This window comes from Diaporthe citri (assembly GCF_014595645.1).
Source record: "Diaporthe citri strain NFHF-8-4 chromosome Unknown scaffold_2, whole genome shotgun sequence".
Lineage (NCBI taxonomy): Eukaryota > Fungi > Ascomycota > Sordariomycetes > Diaporthales > Diaporthaceae > Diaporthe > Diaporthe citri.
The window spans coordinates 4,669,178-4,690,575 of record NW_025064847.1 but is presented as its reverse complement, the minus strand read 5'-3'; the positions used below and the strand labels follow the sequence as shown (position 1 = coordinate 4,690,575).

The 21,398-nt window shown below is 55.8% G+C and overlaps 7 protein-coding genes across 7 annotated transcripts; 3 read left to right on the top strand and 4 right to left on the bottom strand.

Moving 5' to 3' along the window:
* Positions 1-496: 496 nt before the first annotated feature.
* Positions 497-1,575, top strand: INS49_006832 (uncharacterized protein; the record flags this gene model as incomplete). Its single annotated transcript, XM_043167599.1, has 3 exons — positions 497-700; positions 770-1,495; positions 1,570-1,575. 3 exons carry the CDS (start codon positions 497-499, stop codon positions 1,573-1,575), a joined length of 936 nt encoding a protein of 311 aa, XP_043028743.1.
* A 466-nt stretch (positions 1,576-2,041) lies between these two features.
* On the bottom strand, positions 2,042-5,553 carry INS49_006831 (uncharacterized protein; the record flags this gene model as incomplete). The annotated part of the gene is made up of 5 exons (XM_043167598.1): positions 2,042-2,214; positions 2,778-3,616; positions 3,658-3,903; positions 3,984-4,330; positions 4,414-5,553. The coding sequence occupies 5 exons, from the start codon at positions 5,551-5,553 to the stop codon at positions 2,042-2,044; spliced, it is 2,745 nt and encodes a 914-aa protein (XP_043028742.1).
* Positions 5,554-6,219: 666 nt separating this feature from the next.
* On the top strand, positions 6,220-6,813 carry INS49_006830 (uncharacterized protein; the record flags this gene model as incomplete). Its single annotated transcript, XM_043167597.1, has 2 exons — positions 6,220-6,259; positions 6,323-6,813. The coding sequence occupies 2 exons, from the start codon at positions 6,220-6,222 to the stop codon at positions 6,811-6,813; spliced, it is 531 nt and encodes a 176-aa protein (XP_043028741.1).
* Positions 6,814-7,534: 721 nt separating this feature from the next.
* Positions 7,535-12,422, bottom strand: INS49_006829 (uncharacterized protein; the record flags this gene model as incomplete). Its single annotated transcript, XM_043167596.1, has 4 exons — positions 7,535-7,936; positions 7,989-9,311; positions 9,975-12,166; positions 12,284-12,422. 4 exons carry the CDS (start codon positions 12,420-12,422, stop codon positions 7,535-7,537), a joined length of 4,056 nt encoding a protein of 1,351 aa, XP_043028740.1.
* A 989-nt stretch (positions 12,423-13,411) lies between these two features.
* INS49_006828 (uncharacterized protein) lies at positions 13,412-14,072 on the bottom strand (the record flags this gene model as incomplete). The annotated part of the gene is made up of 3 exons (XM_043167595.1): positions 13,412-13,624; positions 13,684-13,957; positions 14,014-14,072. 3 exons carry the CDS (start codon positions 14,070-14,072, stop codon positions 13,412-13,414), a joined length of 546 nt encoding a protein of 181 aa, XP_043028739.1.
* A 1,459-nt stretch (positions 14,073-15,531) lies between these two features.
* INS49_006827 (uncharacterized protein) lies at positions 15,532-17,787 on the top strand (the record flags this gene model as incomplete). Its single annotated transcript, XM_043167594.1, has 2 exons — positions 15,532-15,774; positions 15,841-17,787. The coding sequence occupies 2 exons, from the start codon at positions 15,532-15,534 to the stop codon at positions 17,785-17,787; spliced, it is 2,190 nt and encodes a 729-aa protein (XP_043028738.1).
* Positions 17,788-18,778: 991 nt separating this feature from the next.
* INS49_006826 (uncharacterized protein) lies at positions 18,779-20,901 on the bottom strand (the record flags this gene model as incomplete). The annotated part of the gene is made up of 2 exons (XM_043167593.1): positions 18,779-20,061; positions 20,121-20,901. The coding sequence occupies 2 exons, from the start codon at positions 20,899-20,901 to the stop codon at positions 18,779-18,781; spliced, it is 2,064 nt and encodes a 687-aa protein (XP_043028737.1).
* Positions 20,902-21,398: the final 497 nt, after the last annotated feature.

Below are 21,398 nucleotides of genomic sequence, written 5' to 3'. Positions count from 1 at the left end.
AGGAAAAGGGGCTGTCTTGAGGAGCATACTAAGGACGTGTGGCGTTATAATTGTTTTTAGTCCTCGCTTTTAGGAAGTGTAGCAATGTGGACAGACAGGACCAGATTGCATGAATGCATAGATCAAATTCTGAATCAAATCGCTGCTGCCAGAGCTGTCATTTAACATGTATTGGGTGGATCAATTGTCCTCCGGGTCGAGGTTCGCCCTCAGATACACCGTCTCTGCCTTCCTTGCCTGTACCGCATGACCCTGCTCTGATGCTTGATGAGTCTGTGGGAAGGAGCCATCCGGAAGCTCCTTGAAGATCTTCTGATTTCTGTTTTGGTCAATCACCATCCCTGTCCCGAGTCTCCCACAGCCCAGCAAAGTCCAACCAGGAACTACTTCAACATCGCGGGTTGATTATTTCGAACTCGTCCAGTCGCTGAAACAACTATTTGCACTCGTTTATCATCTGTAAATAACCTACTAATTCCGACCGCCGACCTTGAACATGGCCGACGTGCCACCGCACCGTGGACCCTCTACTCGTGATGGACACTCCAACCAGCCCGAAGGAGGCAATACTCACAACCACGCCCTAGCTCATCCACCACGAAGTACCTGCTCGCCAACGAGGCCGGAGACATTCCTCTGTACGTTCTGCTGGCGCCCTCAGCGATCTGACCCCGTCAACCCATCCGGCGCCCCGAAAGTGGTCGGGAGCCGCGCCCGCCTGGCCTGCGAGCCGTGCTACAATGCCCTGCTCGACCTCGCGGTCTGCTAGGTGTGCGGCGAGGTCGTGTTCCGCGGGGACGAGTGCGTGAGCCTGGGTTGGTGCTTCTGGCACAGGGGCTGCTACGGCTGCTTGTTCTGCGGGAACAGGAGGGTCGTCGAGGGTGTAAGCGTGGAGGAGCTACTTGAAGATGCCGGGTCTCGAGTACCAGATCGCTCGACCGAGTTGGGCAGAGGCAAGGGCAGAGAGATTGACGAGATACCCCTGTGCGGGCCATGTGTCGAAGAAGTCTCGAGGGAGACGACGAAGGACGACCATCTCATTCCGATGGCCCTGCGCAGGATCGATCGATATGATGGAGGCTTATCGAGGAGACGATGGGAGGAAGCCACGGGCAAGAGCACTCATGAAGACCATGGTCATGAGACACCAAGCTCTCTGAGTTCACACCCTGAGCTTGAGCAGCAAGCCGGAATCCTCGCTACCTCGGCCAGGTCGAAAGAGAAGCATGTTTCCCGGACACCCTCACCAATTTATGTTTCTATGCATGACCCTGTTGGGGAGCCAGCCTTTCGACGGAGCGAGACAAAGCCAATTCCGAAATGGATGCAGTATCTCCCCGGAAAGAGGTCAGATGAATTGGACTGCGTCGAGCGTCCCAGCTCTGTTCTCGACGTCTACTTTTCACCACCTGACTCCAGCGTCGCAGAATCAGACTCCGAGCCCAGCATCAGACGGTCACCTTCGCCTCCTCCAGTCCCGGCGCACATCATTCCTGTGAGATCAGCAATACCGCAAACAAACGATGAGCAGTCCAAAAGTACTGAAGAACTCGCGCTTTCAAAGCGCAGCATTAGCCCTCCGCGGTCGAGCTCAGCCTTTGTGTCTGAGCCTGCTCGATCTGAGCATTCATTCAAAACTGTCCACATGTCGCGTCCCTTTACCTTTGTCGACGAGAAACCAGGCCAGCGCCCGTCTTCGAGGTTTCAGCCTGGCCGCCTCTCACCTAGCAGACATGTCCGTTTCATCAGCCCTCCCAAAACTACTTCCAGCCCCACGTTCCCATCTGGATCGGTTAGTCGCACTAAGTTTCCTTCGGAGTCTTCAGAGTATCTGGACCGCCACGTGCCTCAGGCGAGCCAAGGAAAGCCTTCCGTTTTGCTTCCCTCGAGCCTCCTGGATACGAATTTGTCAGTGGCCACCCCCTTTGTCAAGCGATATGCTGGTGAAGCAGCAGGACCATCAGCCAGGACCGCCCTAAGATCTCTTGGAGACCAGTCTTGCTCCACAGACCTTTCTCGTGGCTCTGCAGATATTGAAGGGTTAGGGCTCAGGAAGATGCATACAAAGCATCATGAAAGTGCGGTACAGGGCAAGTTCCATTGTGGAGGAGACGGAGCGGTCGACTCTGGAGCGGAAAGACGCCCCGGGCGTGTGATCACCTTCCAAGACCAACTGAAGAGGGTGTTTGGTTTCTCCTAATGGCTTCTTGTAACCTTGAATGAATCCTTAGTTAGTATATCTCTGCGGCTCTTAATGCTATGGGAGTCTTAACAGTACTAGTGAACAAGACCTGATGCAAGGCCGCCAGACTTAGCCATAGCAGTGCGAAGTAGACAACCAAGTGTTACACTTAGTCAATCATTGGAAATTATCGGCTTGCTACAGGAGCGGCAACACCATGCTGGATCGTAAAAAAGATGAAGAAGACGCTTCGACACATTTTACATATCCGAAGTCCGAGACAGGGAGATAGAGGAGAAGATAAAATGATCATTGCGGCGAAACCACCCCAAAATTGTCAAACCTTGATGAAGTGAAAGGGTCAGACTTTGCCAACAGACAAGCGCTCCTGAGCTCGTCGTTTCAGTGTAGTCACCTAACATCCAGTTTCTGCAATTTCCCGAGGAAAACTCATCTCACGCAATTCACTGCCGCACCACGGTTCTGCGGGGATGCCACAATTCTTCTTCGGCTTCTCGCTTCACCCCAGCAGCGATCTGACTGGGATGGTCAGGAGCCCTCGAGCCCCCGGGGGCTTCCAGTAAAACCAGCTCACAGTAAAGATCTTCGCCCAATATTTTCCGAAAGTGCTCCCCATGAAAGTCCTTTGTGCAGTCTCGTAGGGCTCTGGCCTTGTCCTCATACGCTGACAAAGCCTTGCGGAAATCGCCATCTGGTGAGATCTTGTCGACATAGAAGTTGTTTCCCTTGGGATGTATGATGCAATTAAAGATTTCCGATGGCAGACGCCGTATGACATGGTCATGGATGTGGGCTCTCTTGAGGTGGCTGAAGTCGGCAACCTTCCGGTTCGGGTCGGTGAGGAACAGGTCGAGCTCTTTGCAGGGCTTGCAAAACGCGCTGCACCCCCTCGGCCGGTGTGCCCAGCCCGCCAGTCGAGCCGGGAAGATTGGGAATGGTGGCAGGGCGTAGTGGCGGAGCAGGTTCTCGAACAAGTCTCGGAGGGACTCCATGAATGGTGCCATGTGCGCTGCTAACAGATCACCCAGCATGCACACGAATCTGTGTGCCAGATTTGGCACATACGCAGTGCCAGTGCGAGTGCCTACAGGGCGCGGCTCAGGGTAGTGCTGCTGTGGCTGCACGTTAAGATTGATGTTTTCGATGAGCCTGAGTGCCTCTTCCATGAAGCCGGATGTCAGGCAAACCCCGACGGTGTCGATGAACCTGTCCACTTCATTGGCGGCCTGTTGATCAGTGGCAGACAACATATTGACAGGTTCAAGACACAGCCGCGGTAGCTGCATGTTCAAGATCTTCTTTGCGGCTTCTCGAGCGCCAGGCAATGTGTTGTCACTGTCCTTGGCAGCTAGATTCTTGATAATCTTGCCCACGAGTGCTCTGTCCTCGCAATGTTCAAGAGCATGTATGAACCTAAACCAAGAAATTAGTACCAAGTTTTGAGTCGTTCCTACATGTAGACTTGCCGTTGCTCAACCCAGTCCTGGTCGTGCCAAAAGAGGTTTGCTATCTCTTGGATAGATTGATGGTTCCCAACTGTCAAATATTTGCTCGAAATAAACCGGTCACGCTTCATCGTTGCTAGCCAAGCCCGGAAGCTGTTTAGGAGATGTTTATTATCGAGTGCTTGCTCAAAATCGTTGAGCGCGACGAAGATGCGGCCAACGTCGATAGAAGAACAACCTAGGAGGTCATCGAGCCTGTGGAGGGTATATTAATGTCAGCAAATTACCCACGGTAAGGACAAGCTGAGACATGAAGGAAACAGGTTGTCTCGGACCATTCGCTCCAGTTCATTTCTTGTAGGCATGGCGACTGGGTCACAAATGCGGCAAGAAGCTTCGGGAGCTCTTTCGGAATATAGCCGCCCGAGGTGCAATATCGTAGAGCTTCGTGGTAGAGTGGCATGTATTTGAGGTTCCACGCGCTTTCCAGGATTAAATAGCCAATGTGCCTCGGTGGGCTGAAGTAAAGGACCTCATTCATGAACTCTAGCATATCAACTTGAACGATGACGTCGCTGGGATGATTCTTTTGATCGTTGATAACAAGAGCCATCATGGCCTCAACATCGGCTCTGGAGCCCAGAAGATGTTGTAGCTTGTTCCTCGGGATGAGAATGACGGCCTGTGGAGACTGCTCATCAGCAACCACTCTATACTCCGTTGAAAAAGAACAGCGCCCACAGGGCTTCGCTGAAACTGACTCACCGAATCATGGTATATGAGCTTGCTTCGTATGGAATCGTCATCGAGATAGCCTTCGCCGTCGCCCTCCTCTTCACCATCAGCCGATCGGTTGCTGTAAGGATCGACTGCCATAAGGTGTTGCTCAGACAACCAGAGGCCTGACGCAATCTTCTTCCCTTCTGTAGTTCGTAGGCAATCCGTGTAAATCCCGATTTCATCATCGTCGTCACTGTGAATACCTGGGTCACAAGCTCGGTCATACTCTTTCTTGGTGACGTTGCTGAGGAAGAGGTAGATGCCAGCCTCAGAGCATCCAGATGATAAACCTTCGACAACTGCCCGGTCGCGTGCTTTCAAAGTGGATGGACACAGATCTGCCTGCGAGTACTTATGGTCAAGGAAATATGCAAGTCTGGGTAACCCCCCTGGCCACCTGACAATCCTCTCCTTGAGGCGGGCCTGCTGCTTGATGAAGAAGTCGGCCGACTTAGCAGTACCTGATCTTTGCGTCATTATGTAGGTCAGCTCCAGGCGGTGCCCTGAACCAATCTCCGCGACTTCGTGCGTGACACCAGAGTACCAAGCAAGAGCTGAGAGGTCGAATGTTGAGTCAGGGGCAGATGCATAAGCATGATCCCTTCCAGAGTGCTCCAGGCGGACCTCGCCTCCTCTATGCTCGGAAGGAAGACAAATGAGGAGGCGTCCCGTAAACCCTGGAGTCAGCTCTGAGTCCTTGTGGCGCCCGATGAAAGAGCCCTTCTCGTACAGGAGAAGCTTGTCTGGCTCGACGTCGATGTCGGACGGAGCCATGCCGAGACCATGTGCCACGTCCTGCTTGATGGATTCCAAGAATTCTGGCCATGAAGGGTTGATGATCCGGAATTGGTCATGGTGAAGCTCCCAAATGAGGCTGGCGGAGTAGTCCACCATATTAGCCCCATGTTTGCTGAAAGTGGCCGGTTTCGCGACAGCTTTGATTCGGTCGGCGAGTAACGGGATTAGAGGCAAGGGGATAAGGCTCCCATCGATTTCAAGTGCGGGATTGACGAATTGCTTAAAATTTCTCTTGACAGCAAAGTCGCCGACTGCCTGGATGGATTCGATGTCTTGTTGGAGCTCTTTCTTCCAAGCAACACAGGCCTGGCTCAGCTCCTCCTCCATCGTGGAGCCCTGTCTGAAGACTGTCCCACCGTATGACTTGCCGAACACGACTGAACTACGCGAAGCCCCCGCTGAATCAGGAACAGGGGCGAGGAGAGTCAAGACGCGTCGAGTGTGAGTAAGGTTCGACGCGTCGAATGAAGCATGTTATCGGTACAATGTGCCCCTGCACTTTCTCAGGTACGCGCACACATAAAGTTCCTGACAGGACCCACCGTAAAGGCAGCATCACAGGGATGTCGCGTTTACCCCATACTTGACAATCATGAGATGCCAGATAACAATGGTCTGTTGGATGCGAATAAAGCGTATTTTCAAGTAAGTCAATCTCATCTGCGCTCACAGACTTGCAAGTCAAGTAATACTGTGCACTACCCTTGTCCATTTGCAAAGAACAAAGGGGCCCAAGCTCCCTGCATGACCCACTCCTGCCGTGCAACCCCGGATCCTGGCGTTCAGCCGCCTCTGACTTCAACGTCAATCAAGTTCAACCTGGCTTCCAAGCCGCAGTCGCAGCCTTTCTCGTAGTTCTCGTGAGCCCCAAACCGTTTGGCATCGCCCGTCAAGCCCTCTCCAATTTTCGGGCCGTCGTGGACGCTTGGTTGAAAGGCTTCCATCTCCGTCTTCTGCAGAATCATCAATTCGTCGCAGCGACAAGCCGAAACCATGGCGCCGTTGGAATACCCAGACCACAACACCGTCGAGCGTGAGCAAACCACCCAGACTCCGCACCAGAAATCCCAGACACATTGCTGACCCTCCCCTCCAGGCCAGCTCAAGGACGTGATCCAGATCCTCTACGAGATCATGATCCAAGTCCCCAACTACGACTCCCACACCGCCCCAGCCGCAGGCGGCGGCGGCGGCCCCAACGGCAACGGCACGCCCCTCCGCGCCAGCAACGCCCCGCCCACGCGCGACGTGCTCGCCAGCCAGCTGACGCAGCTCTCCTCGGCCCTGCAGGCCGTCCACAGGGTGTCGGCTCACCCGGCGGCGGGCGAGAACCTGCCGTCGCTCCCCATCGAGCTGATCCAGTACGTCGAGGGCGGCCGCAACCCGGACATCTACACGCGCGAGTTCGTCGAGCTCGTCCGCCGGCAGAACCAGCTCATGCGCGGCAAGATGCACGCCTTCTCCTCCTTCCGCGATGTCCTCGCCCGCGAGATGGGCGAGGCCCTGCCCGAGCTGAGGGACGACGTCGCGCAGGTCGTCAGGGGCACGGGCGGGGAGTGGCCGCTTAGGGAGGAGGCCGGGCAGTGAGGGGCTTCCTGGTTGGGGGATGGCTTGGAGGTGAGGGCCTCGGTGGATCGGTCGGGTTGCTGAACCGCGTTTGGCACCGGATCTTGCTCGGGACTATGGATGTGCACCGGGCGTGGGCCTGGACGAGAGATAGAATGGGAAGGTGTGGAGGCATTTACGGCGTTTTATAGTGGCTTCGGTCAATTGACCGGGAAATGATACCCAAGTTTCTTTCCGCTTCGAGATGATGTGCATCAACCCCTAGAACAGCGCGTCGACACTTGATACTTCCCTTCTGCCATAGATAGCAAAGGCAATACTCGGATCCTCCAAAAACCGGAGACATTTCGCAGACTAAAACGACCTTGCAAGATATGCCTACCGAACCACCTGATGGGCTGATCGTAGACCATGGCACCCACCTCAGACGTCACAGCAGAACGAAAAGAGCAGTGTCCGGCAAGCGCATTGGATATTCATTTGACTTCCCTTCTCGTACACGGTCCACAATGAAGTAGGTATATACGCAGCACTCTCAAAATCCACAACGAAAAAGCTGCCTCCACCCAGGGATGTGTAAACCCGACAGCGACGAGCCTGGGCAGCCGTCTATGCGAACTCTGGCCTGGCCAAAAAATGTACAGAAACTTACAGAGCGAGCCGATTGCCGACGCGTCATAATCATAGTACCGACTCTAACCTTCGTGTTCCCTCTCTCATTCGCGCCATTATTATCGGACTCCTATTCCGAGTTCCCCAACACCTGCAACGCTTGCACCAGCGGCATGACCCTCAGGCTTCTGGCCCTCTTCAGAGGCGATGTTCGCCCGGCCGAGCCTCCTCCGCCAGATGACGGTGGCAGCATCTTGGTCGGGCTCAGATCATCCCTCCACTTCCGGAAGCAGCTTCTCAGATCCCGTGGGATTCCCTCCATAACGACTGTGGAGACTGGCACGAATGGCCGATCTTCCATACCGGCAGCGAGTATGGCATATTCCTGAGCAAAGTCGAGGGCATTGCGGAAGGAGCCATACTGAGCCTGTGTATAGCGTCCAACTATGACATACATCTCGAAGAAGGCGTCGAGGACGTAGATCCTGTCCGGGGACAGGTCCATTTGGCTGAAAGGGTTGAGCTCGGTGACCTATAATTGTTAGCACAAGGTGCGTAGCAGCAGCTAGATCGCAGTAACATACCTGATTTTGAGCGGCTGAATCCGAGCAGAAGAGTCTCCCACAGTACTTCTCGTAACTCGGCTTCAGCCTCCAGTGATCTGCGGAGCTCAAGCTCGCTCTTCTGTCGCCACCAAAAAAGTCCCAAAAGTTTTCTGGCTCTTGTCCCTCATCCATCTCAACCAACTCGCCCATCAGCGCGAGGTCCATCCCTATCAGCCTTGCGCAGCTCAGCTCGTCGACTCCAGCACCCTTGCCTTTCCACAGATAGCACTTTCCTTGCTGGGTGATGAGATAGGGGAAGCCAGAGCAAAGGCTCGAGGAAGAGAAGTCCACCTCGTCGAAGACGATCTGACCCAGGAACTGCCGCCCACAGAGTATGTTGGACGCAAGCGAGTCGTACTTGTTGCTTGAGCCGCGCCGTATAATGACAATGCCGCCGAGGGCTTGTATAAATTCGGCCGTCTCCTTACCCTGACGCATCTTGATCAAGGTGCCGCCGATAGACTTTACTTCCTTGTTCACAAATACCTGGGCATCCTCGACGGCCGATGGTGCAACCTCGTCACCAGACCAGAAGTACACTTCAGATACCCTCTTCCGTGCCTCATCTGTAAAGGTGTGCGAGCAAATATACATCTCACGCTCAAATAGCACACGTTCATAATGGGCTGGGACAGGAATCTTTTTGCCCTGCTCCGTGACTTGGAAGAGCTGTGCTTTGTGTGTTTGGACTCTGGAACCGCCTTTGGGGCGATTCATCAGGAGCTCGGCGGCATCGACATGGTAGTTCCGTTTCGGTCGCTGATTACCAAAGAACCCGTTGATCATGGCAGACACATCCCCCGCGCTCTTCGATGGAGACCTTGTCGGTGTCCGCGAGGGAGAGGCATAAGCCGATGTTCTTGAAGGTGAGGGTGGGTCTCGCGTTGCGTGAGTCTTGGTAGGTGACCTGGGACGCAGATCTAAGGGTTCTGGTAAGGGCTTATCGGTTTGGGGTTGCGGCTTCTTGGGTGTGACGGATCCACCAAACACATTTGCTCCATTGCTCGCAGAGACAGCTGGCTGCGTTTCGCCCTTCTCAGACTCCAAAGGTAGCTTTCGCGGCGATGTTGGGCTTCCGAAGGTTTTCTTCAGTGGCGAAGGCGACCTGACCGGTTCCGGCTCACCCTTGGGTGACTGCGGTCCCGACTCGTCCAAGAATCTAGACATTCTCTTCACGTCCAGCTTCCGCGGAGATGGGGGTTGGACATCGTCCTTCTTGTCCTCGTTTACTTGTTGTTTCAAAGGGAACGTAGAGACCTGCTCGTGGACTTTCTTGGGAGAGACAGGGCCGGTGTTCCGTGGCTGCGATGAGTCTACCAATGCAATTCTCTTTCCTGCAGACACAGGTCTTTGCTCGGCCAATTTTCTCTTCGATGAATCCACCAAGGATATTACACCGCTATTCCGTGCGTTATCATTCGCTGCCACACCACTGCGACGTTCGATTGGCGAAACAACGGGGGATTTTATGGAAGCTTTTGGCGATGTGGTTGCCTCCATTTGCGGTTCCTGGATCGGCGATGGACGCGACGGACTCGCAACTTTAGCCTCTTTTTCCGGAAGCTCCTTGCTCTGGGGAGATATCTCCGGAATGGTAGTCGTCTCTGGGGCCTCTTGGATGGGTGCAGTCTCTGGGATGGTAGCTGTCTCCTTTGTAGCTGCAGGTTCCGGAGCACTCGCTGCTTCCGATCCAGCAGCTCCCACTGGCTTGCTCGCCGACGTTGGTGCTTTTCTGCGTGGTCCACGGGCCCGGCCCTTGGTCATGTGCTCCAGCTTGGGCCCGGGTCCTGGTTCGGACCCAGTAGAGCCACCCGCTCCTGAAGAAGTGCCTGGAGGTTTTGTTGCCGCACCACCCATCCCGGGAGGACCGCGAGCTAGCAATCCGGCTAAGGCAGGGTTGAATCGATTCGCTAGGGTATTGCCACTGTCACCGAATTTGTTCTGGAGTCGACCAGGTGTGCTTACCTCCGGCTTGCTTGGTGACGGCATTTCTTCCTTGTTCTCGACCTTGACTGGGGCTGTGTCTACCTTGATGTCCCGAGGCGAAGTCACTGAGACCATGCTGGATCTTGACGACTCAAAAGGTTTTGCAGATGTCTCCGATGGAGATTTTGCAGTTGAAGTGTCGCGTGAGTGGGATACGTGCGGAATGGAGCCGGAACGAGTTATGGTAGCTCGTCTTGCCAGCCCCTCGGGGATCGCTTTCTCCTCTGGTGGCTTTTCGTTGGTTGCAACACCACGACCTTGCTCTTTCGCCTGTTTGAAGTCTGCTTTCTTCTTCAAAATCGCATCCTTGAACTCGTCCTTCTTTTCGTAAGGTCGCGGCCCACCAGTCACATTCAATGCGGACTTGCCCCTCGTGATGTTGTCTTTCAACACGTCTGGGGCGACGTAATTCTGTGTCTTCGTCTTCCGCAGCTGACCGAACACATTCGCCAGCTCATTGACGGGTTCCTTACTGCTGTCTCTGCCGACTGTGGCACCCCTAGCCCGTAAACCAGCCTTTTCCGGTTCCTTGTCGCTGTCTTTGCCCACTGTGAGACCCCTAGGCCGTAAACCAGCCCGAAAGTCCATCTGTGGTGGTGCCTCCGGTTTGTCTTTGGCAACAGGGCTGATGACGGAGCCTCGTCGACCCAAATCTTCTGCACCAGCTCCAGGCTTTTCGCTGGCGGGACTGATCCTCGTGTTACTATCACTCCTCGTCATACTAGTGCGAAGACCCGGCGTCAACGGTTTATCAGCCCCCAGGCTTGGAGAAGGTAGACCAGCGAGGCTGGGAGGCTTCACAGCTGTGCCAGGCGGTGCCGGCCGTACGAGACCGCCAGTCTTCACCTCATGCTTTTTAACGGTAGAACCAGCTCGGCCAAGATCAACACTAGAATTCTTGGCTTTCTCCGCTTTCGCCCTGTTCAATTCCACCATCCACGCGGGCTGATTGCTCGGGGGTGCTGCAGGCTTAGGCTTAGGTGACTCGGGCTTGTTCAAGGCGGCATCGAGCCAGGAGCCCTTTGTTGGACTCCAACGTCTCGGGTCCATAGTCTTCGAAGGGCTCGTTGGGGGCGTATTGTCCACAGGAGGCTCGAGCTTGGATGGCTCGGGCACACCATCCTCGGGGGATGTTGCGCCAGACGTCGTTGAGGCCAAGTCCTTTGCATGACTTGAGACCGGCCGTGAAGTGCTGTCCCTGGATCTACTGACAGGCCGCGAGAGAGGCTCTGGACCTGGGCTCGTAGCAATGTTCTTACCGTCAAGACTATTGCGATTCGAACCGTTCCCACGCTGCAGACCCGGAGTTGTGACGCTCCATCTCTTGACGCTGTCCGTGCGCTTCATCATAGCACTTTGAACAAAGCCCCCCATTCCCTTCGTTGGAGACGCTGGTCGCGTTGGCGAGGTCTGGCCTGACGAAGTTCCGTCCTTGGATGCCTGAATATCCGCAGGAGGGCCCAGCTTCACCGCATCTGTTGTCAGCAATGGCGAGCCGAGCCTGCCCAAGCTAATCTGTGAAGTCGGACGCTCTCGGGCTGGCTCCTTGTCGGGCTCGGTTGAGGTGGTTTGCGACGTGCCAGGCAGTTGGGAGCGAGAAGTCGCGACATCAACGGTGTCTTCGTCCTCGACCTGATTCTTTCGATACGCAGCAGAAGTCGCACCTCGGTCAGCGGTCTGACGGAACCAAGCAGGGTCTTTGGACGCCAATGCTTGTGAGATCTGGTCACGAGAAGGGGTCTGGGAGGGAGAAGCGGCCTCTGCAGGGGGAGTGTTTGATCGTGCGGCGGCATTTTCAGCCGCAACCATAGACAAGGGCCGAGACCTGGGGCGATCTGGTCCTTGGGATGGCGGTCTTCGCTGCCACGATAGAGTAGGTGTCCTCGCTGGCACGCCGCTGGAAGGCGGTGAATTGTACGAGGCACTAGATCGGTTGGGCTCGAAGTCGAGAACAGTCTCCTTCGTAGGAGAGACGGAGCGGGGTGACGGCAGGTCCATCGCGTCGGCAGACAATGGCGGAGCAGCGCCAACCTGGTTTTGTAGTCTGGCAGAGAGGTCTGGGATGGGAGACGATGCCTCTGTCGGCTGAGGGGTCGAGTCCCTGTGGCGCGCAGATGGCGGCGGGGTGTTGGCCGGCGACGACTTCTGCGGGGAGATAGATCGGGCACGCTCTAGACATCAGAGAACAAACGTCAACCACGTCCCATCAGCACCTCAGCTCGGCCCAGCCCAGCCCAGTCCAAGGCTGGCGACTCGAGGCTCACTCAAGTCAGCTCAACACGGCTTACCTTCGCGGCGGGCCTGGCGCTCCTTTCTCTGCTGCAGCAGCTTCTCTTCAAGCTCCTTGGAGCGCGCCTCTTCCTCCTCGTGACGTCCGTGGTTCAATTGCTCTACTGATCGCAAGAAGTTCGAGACCTCGTCTGACATTGTTGGGACGGGATCGTAGGGTTCGTTGGAGGGCTAATGTTCGATTGGCTGCCGGCGACATTGGCACGACACGGGCAGACACGAGAACGCGATGTGGGCTGAGAGCCGTTGGGTGCGCTCAGACAAACTGTAAACAAGGGAGTTGACCGTTGTGTATCCTTGACGACTAGCACATGTACATGGCAGTGGTGGGCATGTGTACCAAAGTAGGGGAGGCTTTCAAGGTTCAGTCCAAGTCATACAATGTCTTATGTGCAAGAAGAGAATGGTCCGGGACCTACATTAGCGTGCCAGACCGAGGCCGAGGTGGCGTGCTGTTCCTTCTGGCGGGCTGCCCAACCAGGGACCAAATCGGCGTCAACTGGGCGCAGCTCCAAGGATGCTGGAGGTGACGGATTGCGGCACTGCAGTGCACCATGCCAGGACATGCATCAAGCTTCTACGACCGCGGGCCCAACAACAACAACAACAACACCACCACTACAACCACCACCAACCTTGTGAGCATCGGCTGGGCAGGCAGGACAGGCCGGCAGGTCGGGCAGCATGCAAGTGGGCATATTCCCACTATTTCCCACAGCAACCCCCCACCAGACAGCAACCAGGGGCCCGCCCAATGACGCGCTAAAACAGCCCTGCAACCGGCTCCAAACAGCTTGGGCCGGCTGTTTCGTTCGCCCAGCCAGCCTCTTTGCCAGCCAGGAAGAAGCAGTCCCTGTCGGAATGTTTCGATCTCAGATATAGCAACCTGCACAAAATAGTGCGGTAGGATGAAACAGTTTCTCTCTGTGCCACAGCAAACGCTTCTGGCGCTGTGGCCACGTTGCAGATATAGTCTAGTGTGCTGCTCCCGGAGGATGGGCCACGGCCAGCGCCGACCCGACTAAAATGTGCTGTCAGGCCCTCAGCCCGTGGCACATGGTCATCGCGTCCCTTGTCCTTGGGAGCGGTGATCGTCGGCAGTCTTCCTTCGGCATATCCACACACTGTCAATAGAGAAATAACCTCGCCTTTGCGTCCTCGACGACCCACGCTAAGCCCTCCTTTAGATTCTCCCCCGTCATGGCGCTACACCGCAATATCCTCCACTGGTGTGTCTGGATGTGCCTAAGCCTCAGGGCCTCCTCCATCTCCTCTCCCGTCATGCACCCCTGAACGTCTGTCTTGTTGGCGAACACAAGAAGAGTTGCTCCAGATAATCTCTGCGCCCCTCGAGTCAGTATGGCTCCGTTTTCTTTACCGTGGGGGACAGGCAACGCACCTCCTCCTGTAACAATCCATGCAGTTCTGTCCTGCAGTCTTCGATTCTCAGCCTGTCTGTGGCATCAACCACCCAGATGAGGGCATCTGTCTTCTCGAAGTAGTTTCTCCAGTAAGACCTGAGCGTCTTCTGGCCTCCGACGTCCCATATGTTCAACTTGTACCCCTCATAGTCGATGGTCTTGATGATGAAGCCCAGAGTTGGGCTGACCGTGTTCACATCCTCCCCCATGATCCTCTTGACTATGGTCGTCTTGCCCGCATTGTCCAGTCCGCTGCCCAGAATGTCAGCATCTCTCTCTGGACGTCATTCCCGCGAGTGAGGACTCACAGCATCAAGACTCTCAGTTCCTTGTCCTTCAACCTTGCTTTTCTCAATATGGAAAGCATTTCTTTCTTCTTCTCACGTTGCGCGATTCGAGGAGGTTTCCAGCATCAGAGATTCGTCCCTCACAGCTTCGGGACTCGCAGCTCTCTAGGAGACGAGTTCGTTCAGCAAGGGTAGTCGATTACCTAATCACCGCCCCCTTTTTCTGACCTCCAGCCGCTTTAATGGAAGCAGAACAACACCACGCGCGAGCAGTGGATAGCAGTGGACAGCTACACGCATCAGCATGGATCGAGTCTGTTATAATGGATGTATGGCTTCACTTTCGAGCAAGGAATCCTCCTGCTCTCATACTTCCGAACCGGCTTACACGTGTTCACCGGCCAGTACTGTGTCTGCAGCCAGGAAATGGTTGTTGGATCTACGCGTGCCCATAGCCAAGTGGCCAAGGGTAATGTTCGAGGCTACCCGGCGAGTAAGGGTCGATGGGTAGAGGTTGTTCTGCGAAGGACAGACTGTTAGTAGCTAAGGTAGGTAGGTCTTATGGGATCGAGGACGGAAGCAGTAGGGAGGAGTTGCACAACTTGGGCACGCATGGAAATCAAGATGTAAGTTACTGTTCTAAAACCGGTCGGAGGGGAGCTCTGTGGCCTGAATGTGTTTGTGTGAATGTTCCTGTGAGTATGCATTTCAGGGAGCTCAAGCAACAGCACCTGACACTTCGGCTTGGACGGAGTCTCCCCCAGACCATGTCAGAAGTTGAGATCACTGCATGCTGGCAATTGGAGCTTCCAACGGCTTTCAGTTTCCAATGCCTGACTGTCCTCACTCTGGAGTGCACCTGAACCCTCACAAAACTTGCACTTTCCCTCCACCTGGCGACGACTTTCCCACCTGTCACCCACTTACGAACCTTTCGGGAAGGAGCTGCCCATGAGCACTCTTACTTCCTCGCCTACCAACCGCTCCCACTCTGCCTTCTGAGGATCTTTTCGCAGCTTGCGAGGTCCAAGTACCTTCTCATCTTCCTTGGACCTCAAGATTGAACTGTTCTCTTCAATCTGCTCCTTTCAAAACGTGTCCCGTCCCTCCAAAACGCGTCTTGTTGCTTACGCAGCGTCAGCAGCAGCCACCGTCCCTCACCACAATTTGTATTCATCCAGGCAACTTCTCATGGTTAACCCCTCTCTGCCCCCTTCATTGCCCTGCGAAGTGTGCAGCTGAATTCAACCTCATACCTACAATCTGCGCTCTACGCGACGTTATCATAACGTCCTCGTCGCAAGTTTTACTGGCCCCCGTTTACTTCTTTGCCCTGCGAGCACTTGTCACCAAAGACTGTCTTTCTCATTTCTGTCTGTCACACAACGGCCTGCGCCTTGCGGTTTCCCATTCAGGCACAACAAAATAAATCAAGGTAGGTTCGATCGTTGCTTCCGTCGTAGCTGAAGCTGTCTTCTCAACGCACCAGCAACTGACCTTTGATGAGTCACAGAACTGTTGACTTCTTGGACACGCAACATGGTGGCTCCTGGCAATCGCGGTTGGGGCGCTCCCAATGCGCAGCATGGTGCTGCAGCCATGAACAGCATCGACGAGAATACCAAGCTTTTTCAGAAATACCTGCGGGACACTGCGCCTGCGCCTGAGAAAATGAACAAGAAGAACTCGTACCCACGTGTCCAAGGTGGTCTGCCACCCCATCTCTTGAAGGTGCGGGAGGATGGGCACGAGCGTACGCCTCCTGATACTCCCAGAGCAACCGTAAGTGCCTTGATCCTGACTCTTCTTGCTTTTATCAGCTTGCATGAAGATACTAACTTGCTGCAGGTGCCTGGCAGTCCATCTTATGCACATGCTTCTGATCGCCTGCACGGCACGTCTTCCTGGTCATCGCAGGCAGTCGCGGCTTCCGAACTTACTCCTGCCGCTTCTGTCCACCCACCACCCTGGGAGGACAATTTACGCGACCGACAGATGGTGGTTCCGGAGCGAGCGTTGCCTCTGACTCCAACGGATCAAGACACAGCGTCCTCTCATCCAGTCCGCCGGTCGAACGACGCCATGCATCCTGCCTTGCGGAGGGCCCTAAATGAGCAGGCGCGTCTTCGTGCACTGAGCAGGCCTGTGGTCGCATCTCCTGGTGACGCTCGGCTCGCCATCCGCCACCCTGGCCAGGACAACCGTGCAGCTCAGCCAGCGGACTCGGCCCAGCAGGTAGAGCAGTCAGGCCATCATACTCCCAAGATCCACAAAAACAAGTGGCGGCCCAAGCACAGTTCGTGTTGGGAGTCTCAGTCCCTGCCATCTTCGGATTTGTCTTCCAACTTCGACAGTAATGAGGCCAACATTTCCTTTGAATCTGATCAGTCCAACGGAGGTACTCCCTTCAAAGACATTCGTGGCAGCATCGCTGACGAGCTTGACATCGTGCCCAAAAGTGATGGCACAGGATGGGTTAACAAGCACGCCTGGAAAGATTACCACAGCCCCCCGGGAAGCGATAAGGACGGCTCGAATGGCACCTTCGACAAAGGCTGGTTGCCTCAGTACTGCAGTGATTGGGTTGCAAGCCTGCCGGACACTCCTCCGCCTCTAGCTACTCTCCTACACGACGATGCTGAGACACATTGGGAGCGCGATATCAACCCAATTGACGGTAGGCCGATGTCACCTGTCGACTATCCGCAATCTACAGTCAATCCTCAGGACCCTAGTACTCGAGAGGAGCTGGTTCGCCGCTTGTCGGGCACTGCTGAAATCAGAGTGACCATGGAGGCCGAAAAGCTGCGAAAGCGCATGAAGCATCGGGAGAAGAAAGAAGAAGAACGGAGCCAGCGTTATCTTGGTCCCAGGTGGAAGCGCGTGAGCGCCTCACCCATGCCGATGGGCCCTCCCAACGCGCTGGGGCACTTGTCTCATGGATACGAGCAGCCACCTGACCAAAATAACACAGCGCCTGTTGAGTCTCGGCGAGCAGACCGACGAGAGCCACGCATTCTCTGCTACCTCCGACCTGTCGAGCGAGATGATCTGCACCAAATTCTCGACATATACAATTGGGAAGTGGAGCATGGCCGCCAGGCGTTGGACGCCAAGCCTTTGGTCCTCGGAGACATCCATCGTCTGTTCGCAGAAAGCGATGCAGCAGGGACACCATTCATTGTCGCCGTGAAGGGGACACCGCCGCTGTCATCCACTTCCCGTGGAGGAGAGTCTGCGCTTGTGCGTTTCCGCGGCCCCTACCAACAGCCGAGACAATCAGGCCCTTACGGGGACAGCCAGGCTATGCCGACCACTTCGTCTTCTGACAAGATTCTGGGATTTGGCTTGATCACACTCCCGTCGGCGGGCTTGGCAGGAAACGCACATACCAGCGTCGGCCGTTTCAACGGAAAAGTCCACTTCTATGTCGAGCCCCGGAGCCGCCGCCTGGGTGTTGGCCGCTGCATCCTGCACAGGCTGCTACGCTGCTGCTCGAAACAATTGCTCAACGCAGACTGGTACAGATGGTATGACCCATACGACTCTAAGGCCTGTGCTGAGCCTGGCTACAACATGCGCAATTATGCGCGTGTCTTCGCGGAGGTGGCCTCTTTCAAAGGCGATCCAGACTTCAGTTGGCGTAAGAAGCTCCTTGAGGAAATGAAATTTCTCTATGTGAACACAACAGACCTGACTCGTAAGGTCATTCATGATGCGAATGGAGGATGGTTCGACAACACTGTCTGGCAGCATGACTGTGGTGGACCTGGCGATATCCACGAGTCCAATTGATGAAGCCCCTGAGAGAGACCCGTCCGCTGGGATCCGGCACCGTCCATCGCCAGCATATGAGGAATCTCCGGCAAGGACCACTCTGTCATAGACGTCCGCCCATGTTGCTGATTACATTTCCTGGTACATTGAGCTGGACCCTGAGTTTCTCTGCTGCGACGGCTGACTTTTGCAATCAAACCATCGCCGACCTGTGGATCTCGACGTGTCTCAATGTTAATGAACGAATGCACTACGGATAATGCGAGGGCCCACGGAGAGCAGCGAGTAGAGCATGGAGCGGAACATGACAAGGAAAGAGGGACATGTTGGAGGACTCAATGTCGTATTTCTTGTGGTGGGTCGAACGGAGCTGGCCGAAAGGAAATCGGAAAGGCTACCACTACGAATTGCCTTGAGCCTTGTTTCGTTCCAGCTCCAGTGTTCATTTCTGTCAGCTGGCCAGTGGCATCTCAGCCTGTGGACTTTGTTGTCTTGGTCTGGGGGGGGGGGTGCTCCTCACTGTTCTACTTGTGCCACTGACGGATAGCGTGGCATGAAACAAGACGCACAAAAGTTTTTGACTTTGTACAATAAAAGGAGAGTAGAGGGCATGTCCGCCCGGAGTACCACTTGTATCTCAGATAATGATGGTGGTAGCCCACTCTTTTGATTTTCGGCTAACGATCAGGAGTAGATGGCTTCAAAGTTGATCAGGAAAATTGCCTTCTCCGTCCACAAAATATCTGTACCGGCCGGCCTTGTTAAAGGCGAAGCTATTATCTTGGCTCACGATTGGGCTGCATATGTTTCCCTGCATGATTCCCATTTCTCCTAGCCACCAATTACTGCTCTCTCACGTATTAGAAGTGACAGGTGGCACAGACCTCCACAGCTGGAAGCAACCCAGCCGTGGATGTCCCCAGCATGGAATGCATTGCATGATCACCCGTAATTTACAGTGGCGAGGTTATAGAACAATAATGAAAGCACACCATCAACCACCAATGCATCAGCAGACCCTCAGACCGCACAGCTCAACGCCCTTGCCCTCCACCCTGGCCTCCCGGCCGAAATACCTATCGACCACCTGGCTGACAAACTCGGCATCCGCGCTGCTCCAGACGTCCAGGCCCATGGCGGCCAGCGCGTCGCTGTCCACCCGGACCTGTGGCCTGGAGACCTCCTCGCTGTCGCCCCTGACATCCCCGCGCAGCAGCGGGTCTGACTGTCTCTCGCCGCCTCCTTGCCCGCCCTCGCCGGTTTGCGGCCGTGATTCGTCCGTGTCGTCGAAGTCCTCCGTGGCCTCGACCACCTCCGCCAGCGTCGAGAGGATCCCGCTCGTCAACCGGTGGAAGTAGGTGATGATGGCCAGCTCCGTCCTGGCCCTCTCTTCCTCATCGTCGGCGGAATCGGCGGTCCCAAAGGACGATAGCCCATCTGTACCTGTCGCCCTCCGCGCGGTCAGTGACGTGACCGAATCGCCCAGGCCCCCGCCTTCTTGGACCGCGGTGACGTTGAAGCTGCCGCTCGGCCTCCGCTGGCCTGGTGATTCCCGCGGTGGGTGCATCGACGGCGCCGGCAGGAGGTCGGAAATGAGGGAGTTGTCGTAGGCCTGCTCCTCGGCCTCGTCGGAGCGGCGCTGCTCGCCGGCGCTGGCCCACCACATGAAGCCACTGTAGGCAAGAGCAGCCCACGTCATCGGCTCGACAATCTTGTCAGATGCGTCGGCAAGTACGTGGGCGTCTTCGCCGTCGGGGAGGAAGTTCGTCGTCTTGATACTAGACATAGACATGCGGGACCGCCGGTTAGACAGAGTAGACGGCCGCCGTGGTTCGGTGTTGTTGGATGGACCCTGGTCATCTTCCTCAATGGCGGTTGAGGTCGCAGCTAGGCGTCTGAGCCCAACCTTTAGAGTCCGGAAGCGTCTCAGGTCACGCTGGGTGGCCTTTGACGCAGCGCCTTTGCGCGACTCGACCGTCGGCCAGACTTTCTCCTGGGCATTCACTGCATGCGATGGGGGCATTGTGATCAGCACATCCCAGAGGTCCTCCTTCATCGCCAGGATACTGTCGGTCGTGCATGCGATCCAGCCGGAGCCGGAGTCGGCTCCTAGAATACCGGGCTGCTGCTCAGGGGCTGGGCCGGGCCGCTTCATTGCGCCGTCTGCCAGGAGGAAGGGTATATCGTGCACGCCAATGGTGAACAAGGGGCGCAACCTCTGCGTTGGGGCGGATGGGTCGAGAATATCAGATACAGAATGGGGTATGTTTGCAAGGATGGAAATGTCATATACTTCACAATTATCAGCGCCCTGGTGGTCTGGGTTTCTTGGATTTGAAGTCCACACGTACCAAAATTACAGGCCTCATGTACTGGGGCGTGAGTCGATATCAGGATGCGCTTGCGCAGCAATGCCGCGCGTTGGATGGGGAAGATCAGGGGCCCGAAGGTATCCAGCAACCTGTTCAGGCTCCAGGCCGGGTGGAACGGCGAGAGCCTGTGCCCTGGAGGTAGCAGCGCAGCCCCCTCCGATGCCGACCTGTTCCTAGCGTGGCCATCAGCTTTGGGGCTTTGGCGCTTCACAAAGCTGAGGGCGGGCGAGTTCAGGGGCGAGTCTGTGATGGGAGCCGGTGCCTGCCCGCTGGTGTCCTTCGTCCCGCACTTCTCCCAGTACTCGACCAGCATCTGCGTCTGCTTGCGGTCGGCGGCGAGCTTGACGGCCATGTCCTTGAGCCCCTGGGCGTGCCTCCACGCCCTGCCGAGCCGGCCATAGCTCAGGGGCACCAGCACCCCGACGGCGATCATGCGCGCGTGGCGGGACTCCTCCTCATCGGTGGGGGCATTGATGAATGCGCTGAGCCCTGCGTAGCCATCTTCGTGGACAAAGTATATCAGGTCGTCGGGCACAGTGTGCAGGCCTGAGGGGAGGCTCTTGTACTCGACGACGCCCTCCAGCTCCAGGCCCGGGACGGCCTCTTTCCATATTATCGTGTATCCGGCCTTGACGTCGAAGTCGATGAGGAACAGGGCGGAGATGGGTGGCAGCTCTGGCAGCAGCGTGCCGGGGCCGACTCTGGATGAGGGCGCGGCAGAGAGCGACGGCATACCCCGTCGGTTGGCCATGTTGGCCATGTTGGCATCGCAGGCTTGGAAGGGTGAGCGGCCTTTACGTCGACTGGATCATGTTTGGGGGTTGCGCGGTGATGTCAACAGCCATCAAGTCTAGCAAGGGCGCCGTGCTCGATACGTTTGGATGCTGATGTGCCGTCGCGCCACCTGCTGCTGCAAGTTGGTGGTCTCACAATACACGGCTAGGTAGCAGGCACCCGGAGGGACTCGACTCGACGTTCAGATAAGGTTCAGACAGCTGCTGGCATTGGCCTATCACGTGTTATAGAGGCGGCCGACCCGGCCCCGATACGTCCCAACTCCCCAACTCCCTCGACGCCTGCAAGCTCCGAGGGTGTTTATCTTCCTCTATGATTCTGCGAAAGTGACAACATATTTATTTACTTCCATGTCGTATCACTGTCCTAGCTTCTCTCTGTCCCGGCTGGGTTTTGGCGAGCAGCAAGCACGTGCAACAAGTGCATGCATAGTATGATGATGTTCCGACAAAGCCTAGAACC